The 20,432-nt window shown below is 36.7% G+C and overlaps 1 protein-coding gene across 2 annotated transcripts in view; it reads left to right on the top strand.

Moving 5' to 3' along the window:
* The window catches only part of LOC104777504 (probable eukaryotic translation initiation factor 5-1), a 3,373-nt gene continuing 1,300 nt past the window's right edge, over window positions 18,360–20,432 (top strand). Inside the window, exons 1-2 of one of the 2 annotated variants that reach the window (XM_019243834.1) lie at window positions 18,360–18,574; window positions 18,961–20,229. In XM_019243834.1, coding sequence (XP_019099379.1) covers window positions 19,261–20,229 — 969 coding nt within the window. In that variant the 5' untranslated portion in view covers window positions 18,360–18,574; window positions 18,961–19,260. Of the gene's footprint in view, window positions 18,575–18,960; window positions 20,261–20,432 lie in introns of both variants that reach the window. The other variant, XM_010501776.2, reaches the window with a different exon arrangement.

Here is a 20,432-nt window from a genome sequence, read left to right as displayed (position 1 = left end):
TCTCAGCCTCTTCAGACTCCATATCCCGACCCCCATACCTCAGAAATCGACAGAACTCCAAGATAAGCTCCCGCACTGACCGAGTTCCCCTGAGCTAGCTGAAGGAACTGCACCTCCAACCTATCGAGTGCCTCTCTAGGGAAATACTTGCGGTTGAACTCCAAGACAAAGTCAGCCCAAGACATCTCCCTCTACACTCTCCTGGCTGCCACAAAACTCCACCACAACTAAGCATCACAAGTTAAATGGTGGACCCCAATGTCCACCCAAAACTCCTCAGGAAATCTCTGAGTATGGAAGTTATGTTCCACACTCGTCCTCCACGCCTCCACAGCGGTAGGATCTGTACCTCCCGAAAACCAATCAGTGCAAAGACGACCCATCTCTATCAGCATGCTGATATAACGAGAATGGACCCCCACATCTGCAGCCACTGGCTGCCGCTCTTCCGCCACCACTGGTAGCACTACCTGAGCCTGAGCCGGTACCACTAGCGGAAACCGCTCTATCAACTGTGCTAGCAAACCCGCAAGGTCGACACCCGGGACTCCACCCACTGGGACACCCGCACCTGGGTCCCAAACATCACCGGCTACTGGAGCATCAACACCGCCCCCTCAGGCCACACTCATGGAATCCCCCTCGACACCCTGCGACTCGCCAACACCCTCTGCTGTCACACTCTGGTCTTCGGTCTCACTAACCACTGGGGCACTGCCCCTACCATGACCACGTCTGCATCCACGACCACGACCACGACCAGCAACAGAATCCTCTCTAACCATCTGCATTACTATGAACAGAAGGCTAAGCACACAATTAACATAACACAAAATCATAAACTCATTGTGGAATCACACTGTAGGCTCGAAGAGGATTTTCTAGGACTCCATGCCACACACAATTGACTAACTCACATAATCAATCAAGACATGCAATCCCAACATCAACAACAGAAACCTAGTAAACCCAAACCTAGAACCGTAAGGGCTCTGATACCAAACTGAAACGACCTGACCCGTTTTTTTTAATTAATAAATAATAATAATAAATACACTACAGTTAGTGGTCCCATACCTACTAGCCACCTAACCTCAAACACAACCAACAGCGGAAATAACAGATACCAATATCCAATAAATAATCCAATAAATAACAACCAATAACCAACATTAATTCCAAATCACAAACTAATGATCCAAACAACATAAACCAGAGAATCAGCAATCCTAAAAAACATTCTAGGACTCAACTCTAGCAAACTAACAGAAGGAAGACAACCAAGCGAACCACTAGAACATCCTCCTTTTCATTGCCTTGATTCCACGATCACACTTTGCCTTTACCTGCACCATAAACGCAAATTGCAATGCGTGAGTATTTTATAAACACTCAGTAAGGCAATCCTCCCATCTACTGGGTTATACACACAAGCAATAGAGATACTCTAACAATCAAACAACATTCAACAAAAAAACAAGGCTCTGCATCGACCGACACAAAGCTTGCATCGACCGACACCATCAGGGACCATCATCGACCGACATAAGGTATGCATCGATCGACACAAGGTTCACTTGCATCGACCGATGCTTCCACTTGCATCGATCGACGCATGCTCGACATCACGCGGAAACCCTAATTGCATCGACCGACGCCTCCACATGGCATCGACCGATGCTCCTAGGTCAATCAGCGCCATCCTCGCACTAGTATCGACCGATGCACATACTGCATCAACCGATGCACATGCCGAGCATCGTTTTCCCCAAAGCTTCTCGCCGGATCTTCGTTCCTACAACCACAAGAATCGATCCCAAGCCACAAGAAAGCTTCCTAACGCCTCAAACAACATTCTAACAAGCCTAACAACACGGAAACAAACAGATCAGGGTAACCTCCAGCTTAGATAAGCCATGGTCATGCACTTATCTTTGCCATAGAAGATTCTGAACCACCAACAAGCAAAAAAACGCTCCTAGGAAGATCCTACAACGATCCCAGCTACAGATCTCTACAGGAACAGCCTCAAATCTCCCAAAAATCTCAAGAACTCTCAAGAACCTCTGCTCTCTTCTCTTTTCTCTTAAAAACGGCTAAAGTCGTCTAATGATACAAAAGAACGATCTTAAGGGTTTTCCTTCTCCCTTTACCTAAAACGCAACGTTTAACTTAAGTCAAAACATAGAAAACTGAACCTGCATCGACCGATGCTCCTCCAGCATCGACCGATGCACATCCCAAAACCAGGATTTTGGTTCGCGGATGTTACAAATACCCTTTGGTTTATGCAATGCTCCAGCCACTTTCCAACGTTGTATGATGTCCATTTTCACGGAATACATTGAAGATTTCATGGTAGTCTTCATGGTCGATTTTTTTGTTTACGTTCCGTCGTTCAAAGCATGTTTAGCCAATCTCGGCAAAGTTCTACAAAGATGTGAGGAAAAACATCTAGTTCTTAATAGGGAGAAATGCCACTTTATAGTGAGAGACAGCATAGTTCTCGGTCATAGTGTGTTCGAGAAGGGAATTGAAGTTGATAAAGCAAAGATTGAAGTCATGATGAATCTACATATAGACCTTTAATTCAATATTTCTCCAAGACCGCAAGACCACTCACACACTTACTTTGCAAAGATGTGGATTTTGAGTTTGACAAAGATTGCCTTGCTTCATTCCACAAGATTAAAGACGCTTTAGTTTCAGCCCCGATGGTGCAACCACCATATTGGGAGTTACCCTTTGAAATCATGTGTGATGCTAGTGATTATGCAGTTGGAGCCGTAATTGGACAAAGAAGAGATAAGAAACTAAATGTTATTTATTACGTGAGCCGAACCTTAGATGAAGCATAATGCAATTACGCAACTACGGAGAAGGAGCTTTTAGCTATTGTATTTGCTATTAGATATTTCATGTCTAAAAAATATGCCAAGCCGCGTCTCATAAGGTGGATTCTATTGTTAGAAGGGTTCGATATTGAAGTTAGAGATTGTAGAGGAGCAGAAAATGGAGTATTCGACCACCTTTCATGATTGAGGGTGGGGGAGCCGATGCCTCTAGATGATAGTTTACCCGAATAAAATGTTTACGTCATTGAAGTTGTTCCCATGACTAACAAACCAGCACCACCACAAGCACTACGTTCGTAAGCTTATGATATGCTAGACACTATGCTAATTACTTAGCAGCTGATGTTGATCCACCACAATTCTATGGTTATAGAAAAAAGAAAATTTTGCGAGAAGTAAAGAGATACTACTGGGAAGAGCCCTATCTTTAAAAGAAGTGCTCCGATGAGTTATTTCGAAGATGCATCTCCGAAGAAAAATTCGAAGGAGTTATATGACTACAAGAAAACAGGTGATTTACGACTGCACCAATAGTCACAACATAGTCGCTAATTCATACATAACGACTAAGTTACGACTAATAACCGTTGTCGTAAATCGGTAGTCGGTAAGGAAATTCAGTCGTAACTTAGTCGGCAAATAGCGACGATATTACGACTATTTCACGTAGTCGTAAACGTAGTCGTAATTTAGTCGTTACTATTTACGACTATTTAATGAAAATGCTACGACTAGTTTGAGAATAGATTGTGACAATGTTACGACTATTTACGACTATTATGCGACTCCGTTACTACTATCGGAAGACTATTTGACGACTATGTTACGACGACTTTAAACCAGATTTAATGACTAGTTTGACGACTATAGTGATTAAAACCCATAATTGTTTTGTTTTGTTTTATAAATCAAATTTCTAATCAAACAGAAATCTAAAATTCAGATTCTTAATAACCTATTGGGCAGGTCATTATTTTGCAACCTTTAAAACTTTTTCTAAAATTTTGCAAGCAGGTTTTTGGTGGCCAACCATGTTTCAAGATGCCAAAAGATTCACAAAAATATGTGACGCTTGCCAAAGAATGGGCAATATAAGTAAGAGGAATGAGATGCCCTAGAATTTCGTACATGAAGTCGAAGTCTTCGATCTATGGGGGATTGATTTCATGGGACATTTCCCTACCTCTAACGGCTATGAATACATCCTTGTTGCTCTTGGTTATGTTTCTAAATGGGTGGAAGCAATAACAAGTGCTACAAATGACTCAAGTGTGGTGATCAAGATGTTCAAAACCATTATATTTCCGCGATTTGGGGTGCCAAGAGTGGTGATATGTGAGGGAGGTAAACACTTCATCAATCTAAACCTTGCTAACCATTTCAGAAAGAATGGAGTTCTCCACAAACTAGCATCTCCTTATCAACCACAAACAAGCGGCCAAGTCAAAATTTCAAACAGAGAAATCAATTTTATCTTACAAAACACTACATCAAAATTAAGGAAAGATTGGTCTACAAAACTGGATGACGCTCTATGGGGGTATAGAGTCACTTTCAAGACCCTGTTAGGTACTACACCTTTTCATCTTGTTTATGGAAAAGCATGTCACCTAATGTGGAACTAGAGTACAAAGTAGCATGGGCAGTAAAGGAGTTTAACTATGACATAAAAAGCGCAGCCGCGAGGCGTTTGATCCAATTAAACAAGGTGGACGAGATCTGCCACAACGCCTATGAGAATGCGAGGATATACAAGGAGAGAACTAAAGCATACCACGACAAGAAGATCATACCAAAATTGTTCGCCACAAATTACCAGGTTTTACTCTTCAATTCTCGACTTAAGCTTTTTCGAGGAAAGTTACGTTCTCGGTGGTCTGGACCATTTAAAATAAAGGAAGTTAAACCATATGGAGCTGTCGTTCTTCTAAACGACAAAGGTGAACAGTTTTCTGTAAATGGACAACGTCTAAAGCCTTATTTAGCAGAAATTGGCAAGAAAGAGAGTGCATCAATCACTCTAACCGATGCTCCCCAAGCCTAATAAAGGCACTGAACATCGAGCCAACGACGTTAAGAGGCTTAACGAGAAGGTTAAGGAGAGTTAAGAGAAGAATAAGGGCTTGTTTTGGTTTGTCAAGGAAAAGAGAAACAGATCAGTAGCTTTCTGGGCGTGCGTAGGTTGCTGGGGCGTGGTTTCTTGCTGTTCTTCATCTCAATCTTCTCTCTTTGCTAAGGTGATTGCATGGCCATGGCTTATATGAGCAATTAGGTTTTGTGTGAAATATTTGGTGATTGTATGATTGATTCCTTTATGTTTTGTGTGCTTTTGTGGTGTTTGTGTGGCCATGTGTGGTTGTTCTTGGTTTTGTGGATTTTTAGGGTCGATTGATGGTGGAGATCGTCAATGGAGGTGTTGTAGAGGTTGAGTGTCGACCAACTCCAAGCGGGTGTCGATCGACACCATCTGATTTCACGGAAGGAGATAGCATCTATTGCAGTTTGGAATGTGACACTCCTGTGAATCTTGAATTTGCAGAGTCCTTTGTAAGATGTTTATATATTCTAGCTTCCAATTAGTTGTTTTCAGTTTATTATAAAATTGTGTCAAATATTTGATGCAAGAAAAAAGAAAATCATTAGACAGTGAAATGGACTCCACATCCAATAGTAATGTTAAAGAAGATTTTGTTAGTCAAGTATTAGGAAAAGACAAAAGTGTGAAAACCAAATTAAGAAATCCAACTAATTTTCTACACAATAGGCACTACTATAGCTTGGCCTACTAATAGACTCATATTGCTCTGAACATGATCATGAACTATACATGAGTTACTTTCACTAGTAAGAAAAATATGTATTGCCACAAAAAATTTAGTGGCTGAGGTAAAAAAATTGTGGCTATATGATTAAATAGTCATGATTGGTCACAAAAAAAATTGTTGTTATAGCGTCCTAGCCAATTTATTTTGCGGCTTTTTCGTAGCTACCTAGCCACAGTTATATCACGCGTATTTCGTAGCTGATTTACCACGGTTTTGTCACATAAATATTCTTGACTTTGTTATCCAATTTTAATTTTAAAAAACGATAATTATTTATTAAAATTTAAAAATGATTTATTTATAAAACAAAATAATTTATTTACAAAATTGATTTTAACTAAAAAATAATTAAATAAAAAATGCTTCAACTTCTTCCCTCAAGTCTCTCCGATGGTTTTGTGGCATCGGATCTGGTGGTGGCTGGAGGGTGAGTCTTTTGTTGGGCAACGGATCTAGGACATGAAGCTTTCTTGTTCTTCTTTTCTAAGGTGGTGGTGGCTGGAGGGTGAGGATTTTGTTGGGAAACAAATCTCGATATGAAACTTTCTTGTTCTTCCTTTCTAAAATGGTGGTGGTTTCACCATTGTCGTTAAAGAAATTGCAGCAAGTGGAACTTGGATCGGACTCACGATGCCACTGAACTTCCCACTATGTGGTGGTGGTTAATGGTGGCTCAAAAAAGCGGTGGTGGAGGTTTGAACAGCGAGATCTGGAAAAAAATGAAACAAGGAAAAGATGGAAAAATAAAGAAAAGGAAAGAGAAAAAGAAGATGAAAAAAATCAGCCTAATAGAAGAATAAAGAAGATGAGGGAATCATTTGCATTTACTCAGGAAACAAAAATAAAGAAAAGGTTTGACCTCGGTCTGACGAGGAGCCAATAAAAACTTAAGGTTTAGACCTATGAGTAAAGGAAAGTCCAAAAGTCTAGAGCAAATAGTGCCTGGAATGTGAGTCTATCGCCTAGAGGTAACCTTCGTAGATCGGTCGGAGGAGTACGGGCCGTGTAGACGGTTGCACGGGATTCTTTGGCTGATGGTTGTCTGAGATTCGATGACGAATCCATGTTGGTGGGGGAGAATTGTAACATCTGTGTTCCGGGATTAGAATTTGGGATGTGTTGAGTAAACCAAAGAGGTAGATTTTAATTGATTTTGGTTTAATTAAATCCTGGGTTAATCTAATTAAATCCTAGTTTAATCAAATTAAACCAAAAATCCCTAATTTCTCTCATGAAGTTGCGCCTCCTCTCTTCTTTTGTGCTTTTGTCGACATTGTCATCATAGAGAGGGAGAGAAGGAGAGATAACTCTTGGTTATTGGGTGTAAAAGAGAAAGAGAAGGGGATTAAACTTTTTCCTTAGAGTAAAGAGAGAAACAGAATTGTCAGGGTATGGGAGAAGGAAGATCCGATTACTCAAAACGTTTTAAAAGGTATTGATTTTTAATAGGGTTGTAACTAAGAGATTTTCGTACACTCTCCTTTTTAGAGAAGTGAATTTGAGTTAATATTCTAGGAGATATTGACAGTTTCGGAGCGTGTTTCGTCTCAGTCGCGGATTGAGACCAGCAGGTGTTTCGGGATCGATTGCGGTTTCATCTGAGATCGGATCGTGCTGAAATTTCCTGGTAAGCTTCTGGACGTATAGGCCTTTTTTCACTGGAGGGATTAGAAAGTTAATGGTTCGTTTTGATTTCATGGTTTCACTTGTGAGGTTGTTATTTTCTGTTTTTTCTGGCAGTTTGTTTTCAATGTTTGTTTGTTGTTGTGATTGGTTGTAGGAGCGAGTTTGGTTGTTTTTGGATATTGGAGAGACTCTCATTTGGTTGTTGTTATTTTCGTGAATCACTTGTTAAGGAGAGTGCGTGACCATGAGTTTATCTAAGCGATTGGGTTGTATGACTTGTTTTGTGTGTTGATGTGTAGGTGAGGTGAAAGTGGTATTGGTTGTTCTGTTTAATGGTTGGTTTGTTATATTTTATTTGTAGTTGTACTCTTAATTTGCTTGTTTGTATAGCTCGTAGATGGGAGGATCGCCTCAATGGGTATTTCTGGTAATACTCACGCATCTCATTGTGTTTATGGTGCAGGTAGAGGCAAGGTGTGACTGTGGGATCATGACAATGAAGAGGAGGATGTTCTAGGGACTTAGTTAATATATTTTGGTTTCTGCTAGGTTGCTAGAATTGAAATGTTGGTGTTAGAATCATGGTTTAAGTTGCTAGTTTTGAGTCTATGATTCTGGTTAATTATTGGTTTATTATTATTGGTATTTTCCCCTCCTTATTTGGTGATTTGGGTTTATGCATATTTAAATAAATATTTTTTTGGTTTATTTATTTATTATTTGTTATTATTAAAAAAATAATAACGGGTCAGGTCGTTTCACTATCCAAAGTTTCAGGTGCGTGTGTTTATTTTAGCACATACATGTTCAGTAACAGAGCGCTCTACACTTGCCAGTCAAGCAGATCATCATATTCTAGGAGAGTTGTACAAAGCTTTTGTTAGTGCCAAGGTACTGCCAATGCATGTTGCTGAAGCGTTGAATAAACGTTTTCAAATCAAGGTAACATTTTTCCTTTGAGTTTTATATAGCATTATACCATTTATTTTGTTCCACAACAATTTAAACTAATATTGTTGTTGATAGATGGATTATTGGAAGGCCTATCAAACACTGAGGCATGCTCGCGAGTTGGTCAGGGATAGTCCAGAGAGTGGTTATGAGCAGCTTCCTACATATTTGTATATAATAGAAAGGGCAAATCCCGGAACGTTTACACAACTTGAAGTTGATGAAGCTCAAAGATTTAAATATTGTTTTCTAGCATTTGGTGCGAGCATACAGGGATTTCCATTCTTGAGGGAAAGTGGTTGTTGTGGATGGTACTTTTTTACAGAAAAAATACTTAGGGACACTTCTGACAGCAACAGCTCAAGATGGCAATTTTCAGATTTTTTTCCAATTGCTTTCATTGTGGTTGATATAGAGAATGATGAATCATGGGAATGATTTTTCAAGCAACTCAGTTGTGGTTGATATAGACTTCAGATAAAGCCTTTATGTTAATTCTGATAGGCACAAATCAATTGGAAAAGCTATTAAAAAGGTTTATCTGAAGTCTAGTAGGGGAATATGTACATACCATATGTACAAAAATATTTTGGTCTGGTTTAAAGGTCAAGCAGAATTTGCTTTGGTTCAAAAGGTAACGACTGCTTTTAGACTTATTGACTTTCAAACCACATTTGATCAGATAGAAGCCATGAATCCAGCACTACATGAGTACCTCATAAGGGCTGATGTGCGTATGTGGACTCGTGTACATTTCCCAGGTGATAGATACAACTTGCTTACAAGCAACATTGCAGAATCAATGAATAAAGTCATGTCACATGCTAGGAGTTTTCCTATTGTACAACTATTTGAAGAAATAAGGTCCATGATGACTAGGTGGTTTTCAGATAGAATGAGTGATGCATTAAAGATGACAACAGATTTGACATGTGGTGTAGAGAAAATTCTCCAGGTTTATTCTTTCATCCTTTTAAACAAATGATGATGTTATACATCTATATTTCAAATATAAAGTGGCTATTATTTTATAGGGTCCTTTGGGCTATGCTAAGTTACTTACTATCCAAGATATCAATGCACACCAAGTACAAGTAACAAGCGGAACATATATGCATGTTGTCTATTTGAGAGATAAAATGTGTACGTGTCGTAGGTTTGATGTGGACAAACTCCCTTGTGCACACGCAATTACGTCCAGTGAATATAGAAACATCTCTCGCATTTCAATGAGTCATCCTTATTATCGTAAAAGCTATGCGTACATTTCCTTTGCGAATGCCATCATGCCAAGGGAGTTTGATAAATCAGTTCCTTGACATGTGATAACGAAGGTATGTTTACCACCAATCCCTAAACAACAACCAGGAAGGCCAAAAAATTCAAGAATTAAATCCGCATTGGAGATTGCAATGGAAAAGAAGAAGCCAATAAAACTATACACATGGGGTAATTGCAACCAAGTAGGACACAATCGTAAGACATGTACTCTATAAAATCCAAGTTTTTTATCTTCTCCATATCTTTTTAAATTCTTGTTGAGAATGATGATGCTTTCATTGACATAGAACTCTTTTTAAATCCAAGTTCTTTTATATTCTCCAGTTCTTTTTAAATCGTAAGACATGTATTATATTGATATAGAACTCTTTTATTTTAATTGCTGCCATTACAATGCAGTACTGATGTAGTACTTTGTTCTATTCAATTAATATCAATTCACAAATTTGCAAATACTCACAAACTAAGAATACCCAAGAGAGCTTAATCTAAACTTAAACAAAGATTTGGGTTTTGAGTAGCAACTAGCTAAGAAGCAACTCTAAATAAGCAAACTAACAATTCAAACTCATAGAGAACAAAGAGACAACTAAGAACAGATGGTTTCTCCTAATGAGGAGTTAGTGTATTTATAGAAAAATAGGAATCTAAACCAGAACAAACCGGATTGGAATTAAACATATCAGAGATAACTGGAACAAACCGGGTTTTGGTTCCAAAAATAGCGTTTGATCGACCCACCAATCAACTGATCGGTCGATCGTCTCTCCATCCTGATCGACCATTGGTCAATCCTTTGGTCAATCGGTCAAGTCTCAGAAGTCTGGTCAAGTCCAACACAAGTTGATCGACCTTATGATCGATAAGTGGTCCATTGTTGAGGTCTGAAGTCCGGCTCTTGTCTTGATCGACTATTTGGTCGATTGATCAGTCGATCGTCGAAGTTTGGAGGTCTGGTGAAGTCTAGTTTGGTTTGATCGACCATTTGATCGATTGTGTGGAGTCTGGGGTCTGTTGAAGTCTTCATCGACCACACGATCGACCATTTGGTCGATTGTTTTGTCCTGTGGCTGACCCGAGGAGTCCGAAGTGCGTTGATCGACCAGACGATCGACCAACCGGTCGATCGTTTGGTCTTCTTGGTCGATCGTTTGGTCTTCTTCCCTTCTCTTGCATCTTCTTGCTAATTCTTGACTTATTTGGCTCCAAATCACTCTCTCCTTGTACATCTCTACTCCCACACCTAAGATAACAAACTTGATGCAAAATGAAACCTAAGCAACCTAAATGCTAATGAATATGCACAAAACCATGAAGAATTAAGCTCTAAAAACATTAGATAATAATTCTAAAAATTATTTAATCATTCTGCACATTTAAATTTAAAATTCTATAATCATTATGTATATGCTTTACTTGTGGTAAAATTTAAACTTGCATAATGTAGTAGGCTCATATTATAACTAATCCTAAAATTAGTAGATAATAATTCACGTGGAAAAACAAGAACGTAGTCGTTCACATGCAAAACAAGAATAGTCTACAATGACAAAGTTATTAAAAAACTAAGACAATGACACAAAATAGTCTACAAGGACTCATCAATGAGGGAAGGGATTTCAATATCTTTAGCTCTAGGATATGAATCAGACATATTCGGTGTTGTGGCTAGTTTTCCGACTTTGTCATATAATTCCACTGCAAGCTTAATCCGAAGAGCCAACATGTTCTCATCGCAAAGCCCTTCAAATGTTTTCCCAAGAGCTAAACATTCAATATACTTTAGAGCGTACATCGCTGGGATCATTCTGAGGGACGTTCTTCTTCACTCTTCTCAATTCCAACATTGCTTTACTCTTCTTACGAATCGTCTCAGGAATCATGTCACTTAACATCGCTGGGATCATTCGCCTTAAAGGTAAACAGTAAATAGCCATGTCATCGTCACTCACCAAGCTTGGGATGCTATCATAGATGTGAATCTTCTTACCCCGCAAGTCAATATCCATAGCCACCCAATGGTTTTCATTGACAAAGAGACAAGCGTATAAGTTATCAACATCAATCCACCACTTCTTGTACGTAGATGACTCCTCGATAAATTCACCATAAACGTGTTCCCTAAACACGAAATTCTTAGGCCCCATATCAAACTGTTTATAGTCATTCCGCAATATTGTGATCAGATCTTGGTCTAAGAAGGCTATGCGGTTTTTAGGATACAGACAAGGATCACGCATATATCTTCTCCGGAACATAGCCATTGCACAAACTATGTGCTACATTCATTAAATCAGTTGTACAAAAATAAGCAAAATATTTCTGGATTTACTTACAGAGTCTGTCAACCATCCATAGTCATCGCTTGGCAAATTTTTCCTTGGAGTCATAATTTTCCAATAGAATCTTACAGCTGTGTTGTTGGTGCTAAGTGGTTCTTCCCTGCTAATGAAATAATGAGTTAGTACATATATAGATAATGATAGTAACTTTTATAAACTATTTAGAGTTGTTGAAGTATACTTATCAAGGCCGATAAAATCCAGAAGTCTTTGATGTTTCTCATCATCTGCAGGCTTAAGATGATCGCATAACACAATATCACCCTCTGTAATGATACGCTTGACTGTAGAGTTACCAAGGTAAGGGAACTTCGACGATTCTGCCAGTTGTGGCACTCGTCTTTGCTGCTTCCAAGGTCCACGTCCATCCAACTTCGTTAAAGCCTCTCCAATGCATTTTAGTGTCACCTCAAGTTTTTTACTAGTCAACTGGTCTTTCCAGTTGGACCATGTGTCTTCAGCACTGGAAGCTATTTTTCACTTTAGCCTTCTGAATTTGGGTAGTAATATCTTCAACATCGTTAGAGCTAAGACCATTTATCTTCTTTTTCTTGGAATTTTTCTTCTTCTCAACCTTAACAGCTTCGTTCTTTTCATATAGAGGAAGATTATATGATATCTCATCTTCTTCTTTCTTCTTCTTATTGTTGACAGTGTATACCTTCCTCACCGCCCTTTGAACTGGAAACTCATCATGTGATGTCTGCTTCATCTCAATAATCCATGACTGCAACAAAATAGAACATTCCACAAAAAAAAAAAAATCAGAATATGAGGCAAAAAAAACCATGTCATCGAGCAACAATGTAACTTACATGTGCTTTACTTGTTCCCTCATCATTTTCAATGGTGTGCGAAGTGGCATCGTTTGGTATATCAGCGGCTTTTCCCTCTTTTAGTTCTTTCTCCAATGCTTTAATCCTCTCACTCAAATTCTCTTCTAAGAGAGTCATTTTTTATCAACAAATGTTTCAAATTTGTTCTCCAATGCATCCATTTGAGTGTTGAGGGTCTTTCCCAAGTCAGAAATATTCTCATTCATTTTTTCTATCGCCCTCCAAATATCAAAAGAAAATTTTCTTCTCATCTTTAGCATCTTGCAATAACTTCTCTGTTAATATCATAATAGAGAAGGAAAAATGGTAATCATGTAAATAGAAAGATAACGAAACCTTACCTCCATGTTGGACATTGTCTCCTTCTTCATATTTAGGATCACTCTCTTTCAATCTCTTTTTCTTAGGACTTGTTCTACTGTCATCATTCTCCTTGTCAGCTTCAACACCTCTTTTCTTCTTTTTTGAATTTATACCAACTGTTTTGACACAACTCCAAGCATCAAGAGATAAACGGTTATGAATGAGATCTTTAATTAGCTCATCTAGGTGTGGATATGTATTCTCATCTGCGTCAAACCATAGAGCATACATGTTTTCCTCTGAAACATGAACCATATGCTTAACACGAACCTACAAGCTATGAATAAAGTTATTAGCAGCTGGTAATAACAAAAAACTCACACAATTTAAAAAACATGTCAAAAGTATTTCTTTTAAAAATTCGTCACACACATAGCACCACTACTAACATGTATGTGCAACTCCTTCTCTTTTTTGATGAAGTTTGTGAAGTTGATACGTTTTCGAGATGATCGCCAATCAAGAAGTGGAACACACTTCGTTTTTGTCCTTCTAAACCAATAACTTTCTCCTATTCCAGTAACACTCTCGTACAGCCAAATTAACATAGCATGAACACACCCGTGTATGATGTATAAATCTTTATCATAGTCAACAATCTTAACAGAATTCACAAGACTACTAAAAGCCACCCGACCCCATGGATGTTTCTCAAAAGCGACTGTATCTAATACTCTTTTTGAAGTCGCCAACAGGATTCTAGATGTATGATGAATTCCATTTACGCATACTGACAATAGCCATAACCTACCAACCATCAACCTCTTATCAACATGCCATGTTTTGCTAAAATCAAGCACCGTTAGCAACTCACTCCACATAGGACCATTCATGATTGTTGGTATTTTCATTTATTTCCAGAAATCATGGTGATCAACATCAAATTTGTCTAAAGGGTCAAATGCATCACAATTTAAACTTGCTATCACCGTAAACTCTTTTAAATAAAATCAAATTGGTCTACCATCAATCAAAGACCAAACCTCATGAAAGTTATTTATTCTCAGTTGATGTGTGAGTGGAAAATGAACTCTCTGCGCAGTTCATTCCAATTCAACAAACTTTATAAACACTCCAAGAGATGATTCCTTCAGTTTATCCCACACGTCCACCCCTAATCCTTCTTTCAAAATCCCAATTTTGCACACAAAGCAATTGTGGTTCATGCTCCTATGTTGGAGAGGCGATTTCCCTTCTTCATAAAGTAGAGGAGGATATTTGATGCTATTGCTTGAAGATGCCATTCCTAAACATACAAAAAGAAAGCATTGGAAAAAAAAAAGTTAGCTAACAAGATAAATACTTGATTGAATAGGTATAGCAAATATGTGTGAAAACTTTAAACTAATTCAATATAACAATTTAAAACTAAATTTTGAAACCATCGATGAAACAAATCTCTCATTTAGGTAACACAAATTTGTTAGATACTTCTAATCCAAAAAAACAAATATCTCATTTATAAGATCAACGAGAATTTGATAAGCAATATTTCAAAATTGAACAGATCTACACACAAAAAAAAATATATCAATTCGAGACCAAATCATGCAATAACTCAAGACACAAAACAAAAACAGTGTTAATTCAAGACAAAATCATATCATAATAGACAAAAAGCCTTACCGGATTTATGAAGAAACACCCACCGATGCTTTTGAAGATCCACCAAAGTTATTGAAGAGCAAGACCCAAAACAAAAACAGGGTTAACCTACAATTGCAAATAAAAATTCAGTTTCATATTCTAATAATCAATTAAAACACTCACCGCCGGAAAAAATCGACCACCACCGAAGCCATTATGGTTCTTATTTTTTCGGAGGAAGATGAGACCCAACTACAACGGCGTTTGTATCTGGCTGGAACAAGAGGGGACCGGTAATTACTCTTCTAATTCACCGGCGGAGATGACGACAGATTAGGGTTTTTTTCTGGACTGTAAAACTTCTTCTTAGCCGGCGGAAGAAACAAAGTTTCAGGTTGTTAAAAAAAAAAACGAATGTTGGGGTTTGTGTTTGATAAACTAGATTTTATCTCTCTTAATTTTTATTGCCTATTTTATTTTTTTTATTAAGACACCAAATTGGGCTTTTGGTAATTTAACCACAATATTGTGTCATTCTAGGTTTCCCCTACGAGAGAATGTCAATCGGGCAATTGTTTTTCAAATTTATGTCAATGTGGTATATTTCACTTAATAATATATAAAAAGAAAAAGAAAACATAGCAAATGCTATTGTCACAATTTATTAACACTATGAATGCTAATTATTTATAGCTCAACAAATGTGCTATTATAAAATATATATAATAGAGCAAACAAAAAACTGGTCTTCATATTCGAGTTTAGATAGCACAACAGAAGAGCGCTATCTAAAGTGACATATTACTTCGGGTGATACGATAACGCTATTGTAATATTAAGATAGCTTTTTTTTTGTTGTGCTATTAAAAACCAAAATTCTTGAGGTCAGACATGTGTTAATATTCTTGTAGTGAACGAATATTTATTTTTTTTGTTTATATCCTTTTTTATTGTTGTTGTATTATAGGGCATGGAAATTTATCCATAAAATATGGCAGAGTTTTTGGATTAAAAATAAAACATATATCATAGTCGTTTTAAAATTCCCTATATATTAATAGATATCTAATTAAAGAAGTACATTTATTTTATTTTAAATACCAGAAAAATATTTAGCAATAGTTGATTAAAACAGGAAAATAATTATACATCTTTTGTTAAAACATAATAATAATACATTTGTTATGTAATGTGTTGTGATTCTTGTTTGTTTTTTTAACCAAACTTATTATGCTGAAAATATTATATTGTTAAAAAAATGTACATCATTGCATATGGACTTTATGTTATTGCGGTATGGCTAATATGTAGATAATGTAAATAGTTGTGCTTGATTAATTCTGAAATGAATATGTAAATAAATAGAAATTTTCCAAATGAAATACACATTATTGTGCTTATTCCTATTTCATAGTACACATGAAATCCTTTACTCTAGAAGAGTATTAGCTTCGTAGTTATCATGGCTTATTTTGATTCCTTTTCTTCCTCTTGTGAGTCTGTCTCCTTTGATTAAGTACTGAAACATTTCCTTCACATTATAAGTATGAACAATTGGCATGCGATCATGTACACCTTTTGGAACCTGTGGAAATGTAAGATAGATTTTGTTTGTTAAAAGGAATTGTATGTGTACAGAATATAGAATAAAAATAAATGGAGATTATCGAACAGAGGTTGCCAATTGGGAAAAAAAAGTCTTTTCACTTTTTTTTCTTCTGATGTTTTTTATTTATATCATACACGAATTTAGAAAAGATCTCATCATAAATTACATCTGTAGGTGATTTCTATTGGCTATTTTCTCAAACTATGATGAAAAATGACGGACATAAAGCTTCAAGAATGGGACATAATCTGGTTTAGATGCATGTACAACTTCAGTTCCATTATTTAGTTGAAACTTTGGGTTGAAATGAGAAACACTGCCGAAAGAAGGCATGTCAAAATTGTAGATGTACTATTGTTAGAATTGTGGAGTTGTTTGCTTGCTTTCGTGAGTGGTGATATAGATGTTAGTGATAAAAAGAATGTATTTGTAAGTGAAAGGAGAGGTTATGCCTTTTTAAGTGGCACATCTAGGTTTAATATATTTTTATGTTAAAAAAAAACTACAATGGTAGAGTTGTAAATAAGTTGATGTTTTGAGGTTTGACTGATAAAATGTGTCTTGAGCTCTGTCACTGATATATCATCTTTTTTTTTTGCAAAATTGTTTCTCTATCATGTTCGCCTCAATTAATGACTAATTAGGAGATCTCTCATGCTATACAACACAAATCAACATTTTTTTCTAAAATTTATAATATAATAATAAAAATTATTGTTATATTTTGTTTAAAATTTTATTTTCTTTGAGATAATACTTATTTTTAATATTACAATTTTCAGTAAATATATAGTTTTTTTGAATAGTAATTAATTTAGAATATTATAGTACTTTAATTTGTTTGTTGTATATTACAGTTTATATTATATGTTTGTTGTATTTATATCATTCTTTTTGTGAAATATTTTGAAGTAATAATTATAATATTGTAATTGTAAGCAAATGAAATTTATTAATTTATTAACCACATAAATTTAGTTTTACCAACCGCCAATGTAAAAAATTAAAACATACATTTTTTTTTTCATACATTAAGTAATATATCTTCTTCTTTTAAAAAAAAATAAATCACAATATATGAAGAAATAATTGTACATATTTATTTATCAGAAGTACTATATGATAATTCATAATATTTATTAATCTATATTAATCTCTGCCTAATACTATAGTATGATCCCTTAAAAAGATCAGTCATCTAATTAATCTCTGCCTATTCCAATTATTATCCACCTAATCTGATTATGTTTAGATTACAAGTAAAACAGTTTTTTCCTGTTATTAAACATTTAGATTGAGAGTAACTTTTGAAAAAAAAAACTATAATACTCCCTCTGTTTCATAATATATGATATTTTAAATAATATTTTTTGTTTCAAAATATAAGATGTTTTCAAAATTGTGGTAAATACATGAAAATATTTTTATGTAATTGTAGTTTTGTATTTTATATTGTATTTTTTCAATAACAGGAACCAAACTATAAATATAATTAATACCACATATTTATTATTTTAATAAAATAATTTCAAAAATAAACTTTTTGATTAATTATTGTTTAGTTTCTGATTCTGTTTTTAGGCATTAAGATCCACACAAACGTCCGATAAGCGTAAAAGCCATTTTTAAAAATACAATAAGGGGTAAAGCTAATATGTTATTTATGTAGAATCTCCACTTTTGCAACTATATATGTGCCTTGGGTTGAATAATAAAATCAACCTTCTTGTGCAACTATTGAATGTCTTTTTTTTTTTTTAATAATGTTGTTAAGACTAGTAATCAGCTGTTTAATGACTGTAGTGAATAAAGACGTAACTGTTATTTTTTTCTAAAAAGAATGAGTCTCATTTAATATTGAAATTTCACTAGCATTATACTAATCTTGGTCCAATTTTTTTCCAAAAAAGTTCTGTCAAAATGATAAAAATACAACCGCTAAACATACCAATAAATATGTTCGTCTTTCTAGACTATTCTTGCCTCTGTGTTCTGAAAATTTCTTCTATACAAATGTGATAAAATAAAGAAATTATTTATATAAATAATTGGCCGCGAAACGATGAGTTTGCCCTAAAAGGATGAACCACAAACAATCACGCGTCTACTTGTGTCTCTCAGCCTCCCTTCTTACTACCCTTTCGGCCTTTCTATATAAATATATATATCCTCAGTAAAAACACCTCTTTGCTTCGTTGGTTCTCTCATTATTCAATCTCATCGGCGCAACAAACACGGTTCTTTCTTCAAACTCTCTCAACCTCTTCAGAGATCATCCTCCGTTTCTTCATCTTACAAGGTCAAGATTCTCCCTTTTATCTCTCTTCTTATTCCGATTGGTGTCGTGCATCTGTTCCTCTGATCTGATTTGTTTTTTTGATTCGGAAAGAGATGGTTTTGAATCTGATCCGTTGATGCTAGATTAGGTTTTCGTATTGTAAATCTTGGAACTTTCCTTTGCTTCCTGTCATGGGTTCTTGATATTTTTTTTCAAGATTTAGGGTTATTCATGTTGGATCTTTTGAATTGGTGAATCTAAGTATTTTTGATTGAATTGAAACGGTCAAGTATTTGTATTTGGGTTAAGAGGAGAATGAAACAATAACTTTGAAATTTGGGGTCTTTAATGGTTTCTGTGTATATGTGTCTCACTCGTCTCTTTGTTGTGTTTATGATATTTTTCAGGGAAGTTTTGGGCAGTTAAAGCTGCTGGGATCATCAGTTTGTCTAAAAGTGGAGTGTGAAGAATCTTTTATGTCTGAACAGGCTTCTCTCTTTCAATCATCTATCCGGCTTTTAGGGGAGTACTGTCCTATATCTAGGAAAAAGTCCACTCGTAAAGTCTGTGGTTTGCGTCTTGGATCTTTTGAGCCTGTCAACAACAAGAACACAAGCTGTTCCGGTTTCCAGTTTGTGCAACCGAGTGATTATCACTGTCTCTTCTGACATTCCTCGTCGTGTTGTTTGCTTGTTTGTCAAATCAAGATGGCTTTGCAAAACATTGGTGCTTCCAACCGCGATGATGCCTTCTACCGGTACAAGATGCCGAGGATGATGACCAAGATTGAAGGCAGGGGCAACGGTATCAAGACTAATGTGGTCAATATGGTTGACATTGCTAAGGCCTTGGGGAGACCTCCTGCTTATACCACTAAGTACTTTGGTTGTGAGCTTGGTGCGCAGTCCAAATTTGATGAGAAGACTGGAACCTCTCTGGTCAATGGGGCCCATGACACTTCCAAGCTTGCGGGACTTCTGGAGAACTTTATCAAAAAGTATGTTCAGTGTTACGGATGTGGGAATCCTGAAACTGAGATACTCATCACAAAGACGCAGATGCTCCAGCTGAAATGTGCGGCTTGCGGGTTTATCTCGGATGTCGATATGAGGGACAAGCTCACGTCCTTCATTCTTAAGAATCCACCAGAGCAAAAGAAGTCGTCTAAGGATAAGAAGTCAATGAGGAGAGCTGAGAAAGAAAGGCTGAAAGAAGGTGAAGCAGCTGATGAGGAGCGGAGGAAAATCAAGAAGGAGGCTGCTAGTAAGAAGAAAGCAGCAACCACAGGTACTTCGAAAGACAAAGTTTTGAAGAAGAAAGATCATTCCCCACCTCGAAGCCAGTCTGATGAGAATGAGCAAGCAGACAGTGAAGAAGATGATGATGATGTCCAGTGGCAAACAGATACTTCCAGGGAGGCTGCTGAAAAACGAATGAAAGAACAGCTCAGCGCTGTAACAGCTGATATGGTGATGCTGTCCACAATTGAAGAAAACAAGCCAGCTGTTGAGGTGAAGAAGGCACCAGAAGTGCTGCATGAGAATGGCAATAGCAAGATTCCTGATAATGCTCATGAAAAGCTTGTGAGTGAGATAAAAGAGCTTCTGAGCAGTGGTTCATCTCCTACACAACTCAAAACAGCCCTAGCTTCAAACACCACAACCCCTCAGGAAAAGATGGACGCCTTATTCTCTGCCCTCTTTGGAGGCGCAGGCAAGGGATTTGCTAAAGAAGTGATCAAGAAGAAGAAATATCTCGTGGCCTTGATGATGATACAAGAAGATGCAGGAGCTCCTCAGCAGATGGTTTTGCTTAATGGAATAGAATCTTTCTGCATGAAGGCGAGCGCAGAGGCTGCCAAAGAAGTTGCTCTTGTTAT

This window comes from Camelina sativa, chromosome 3, assembly GCF_000633955.1.
Source record: "Camelina sativa cultivar DH55 chromosome 3, Cs, whole genome shotgun sequence".
NCBI lineage: Eukaryota > Viridiplantae > Streptophyta > Magnoliopsida > Brassicales > Brassicaceae > Camelina > Camelina sativa.
The sequence above is the reverse complement of the archived record's forward strand: the minus strand, read 5'-3'. Positions and strand labels throughout refer to the sequence as shown.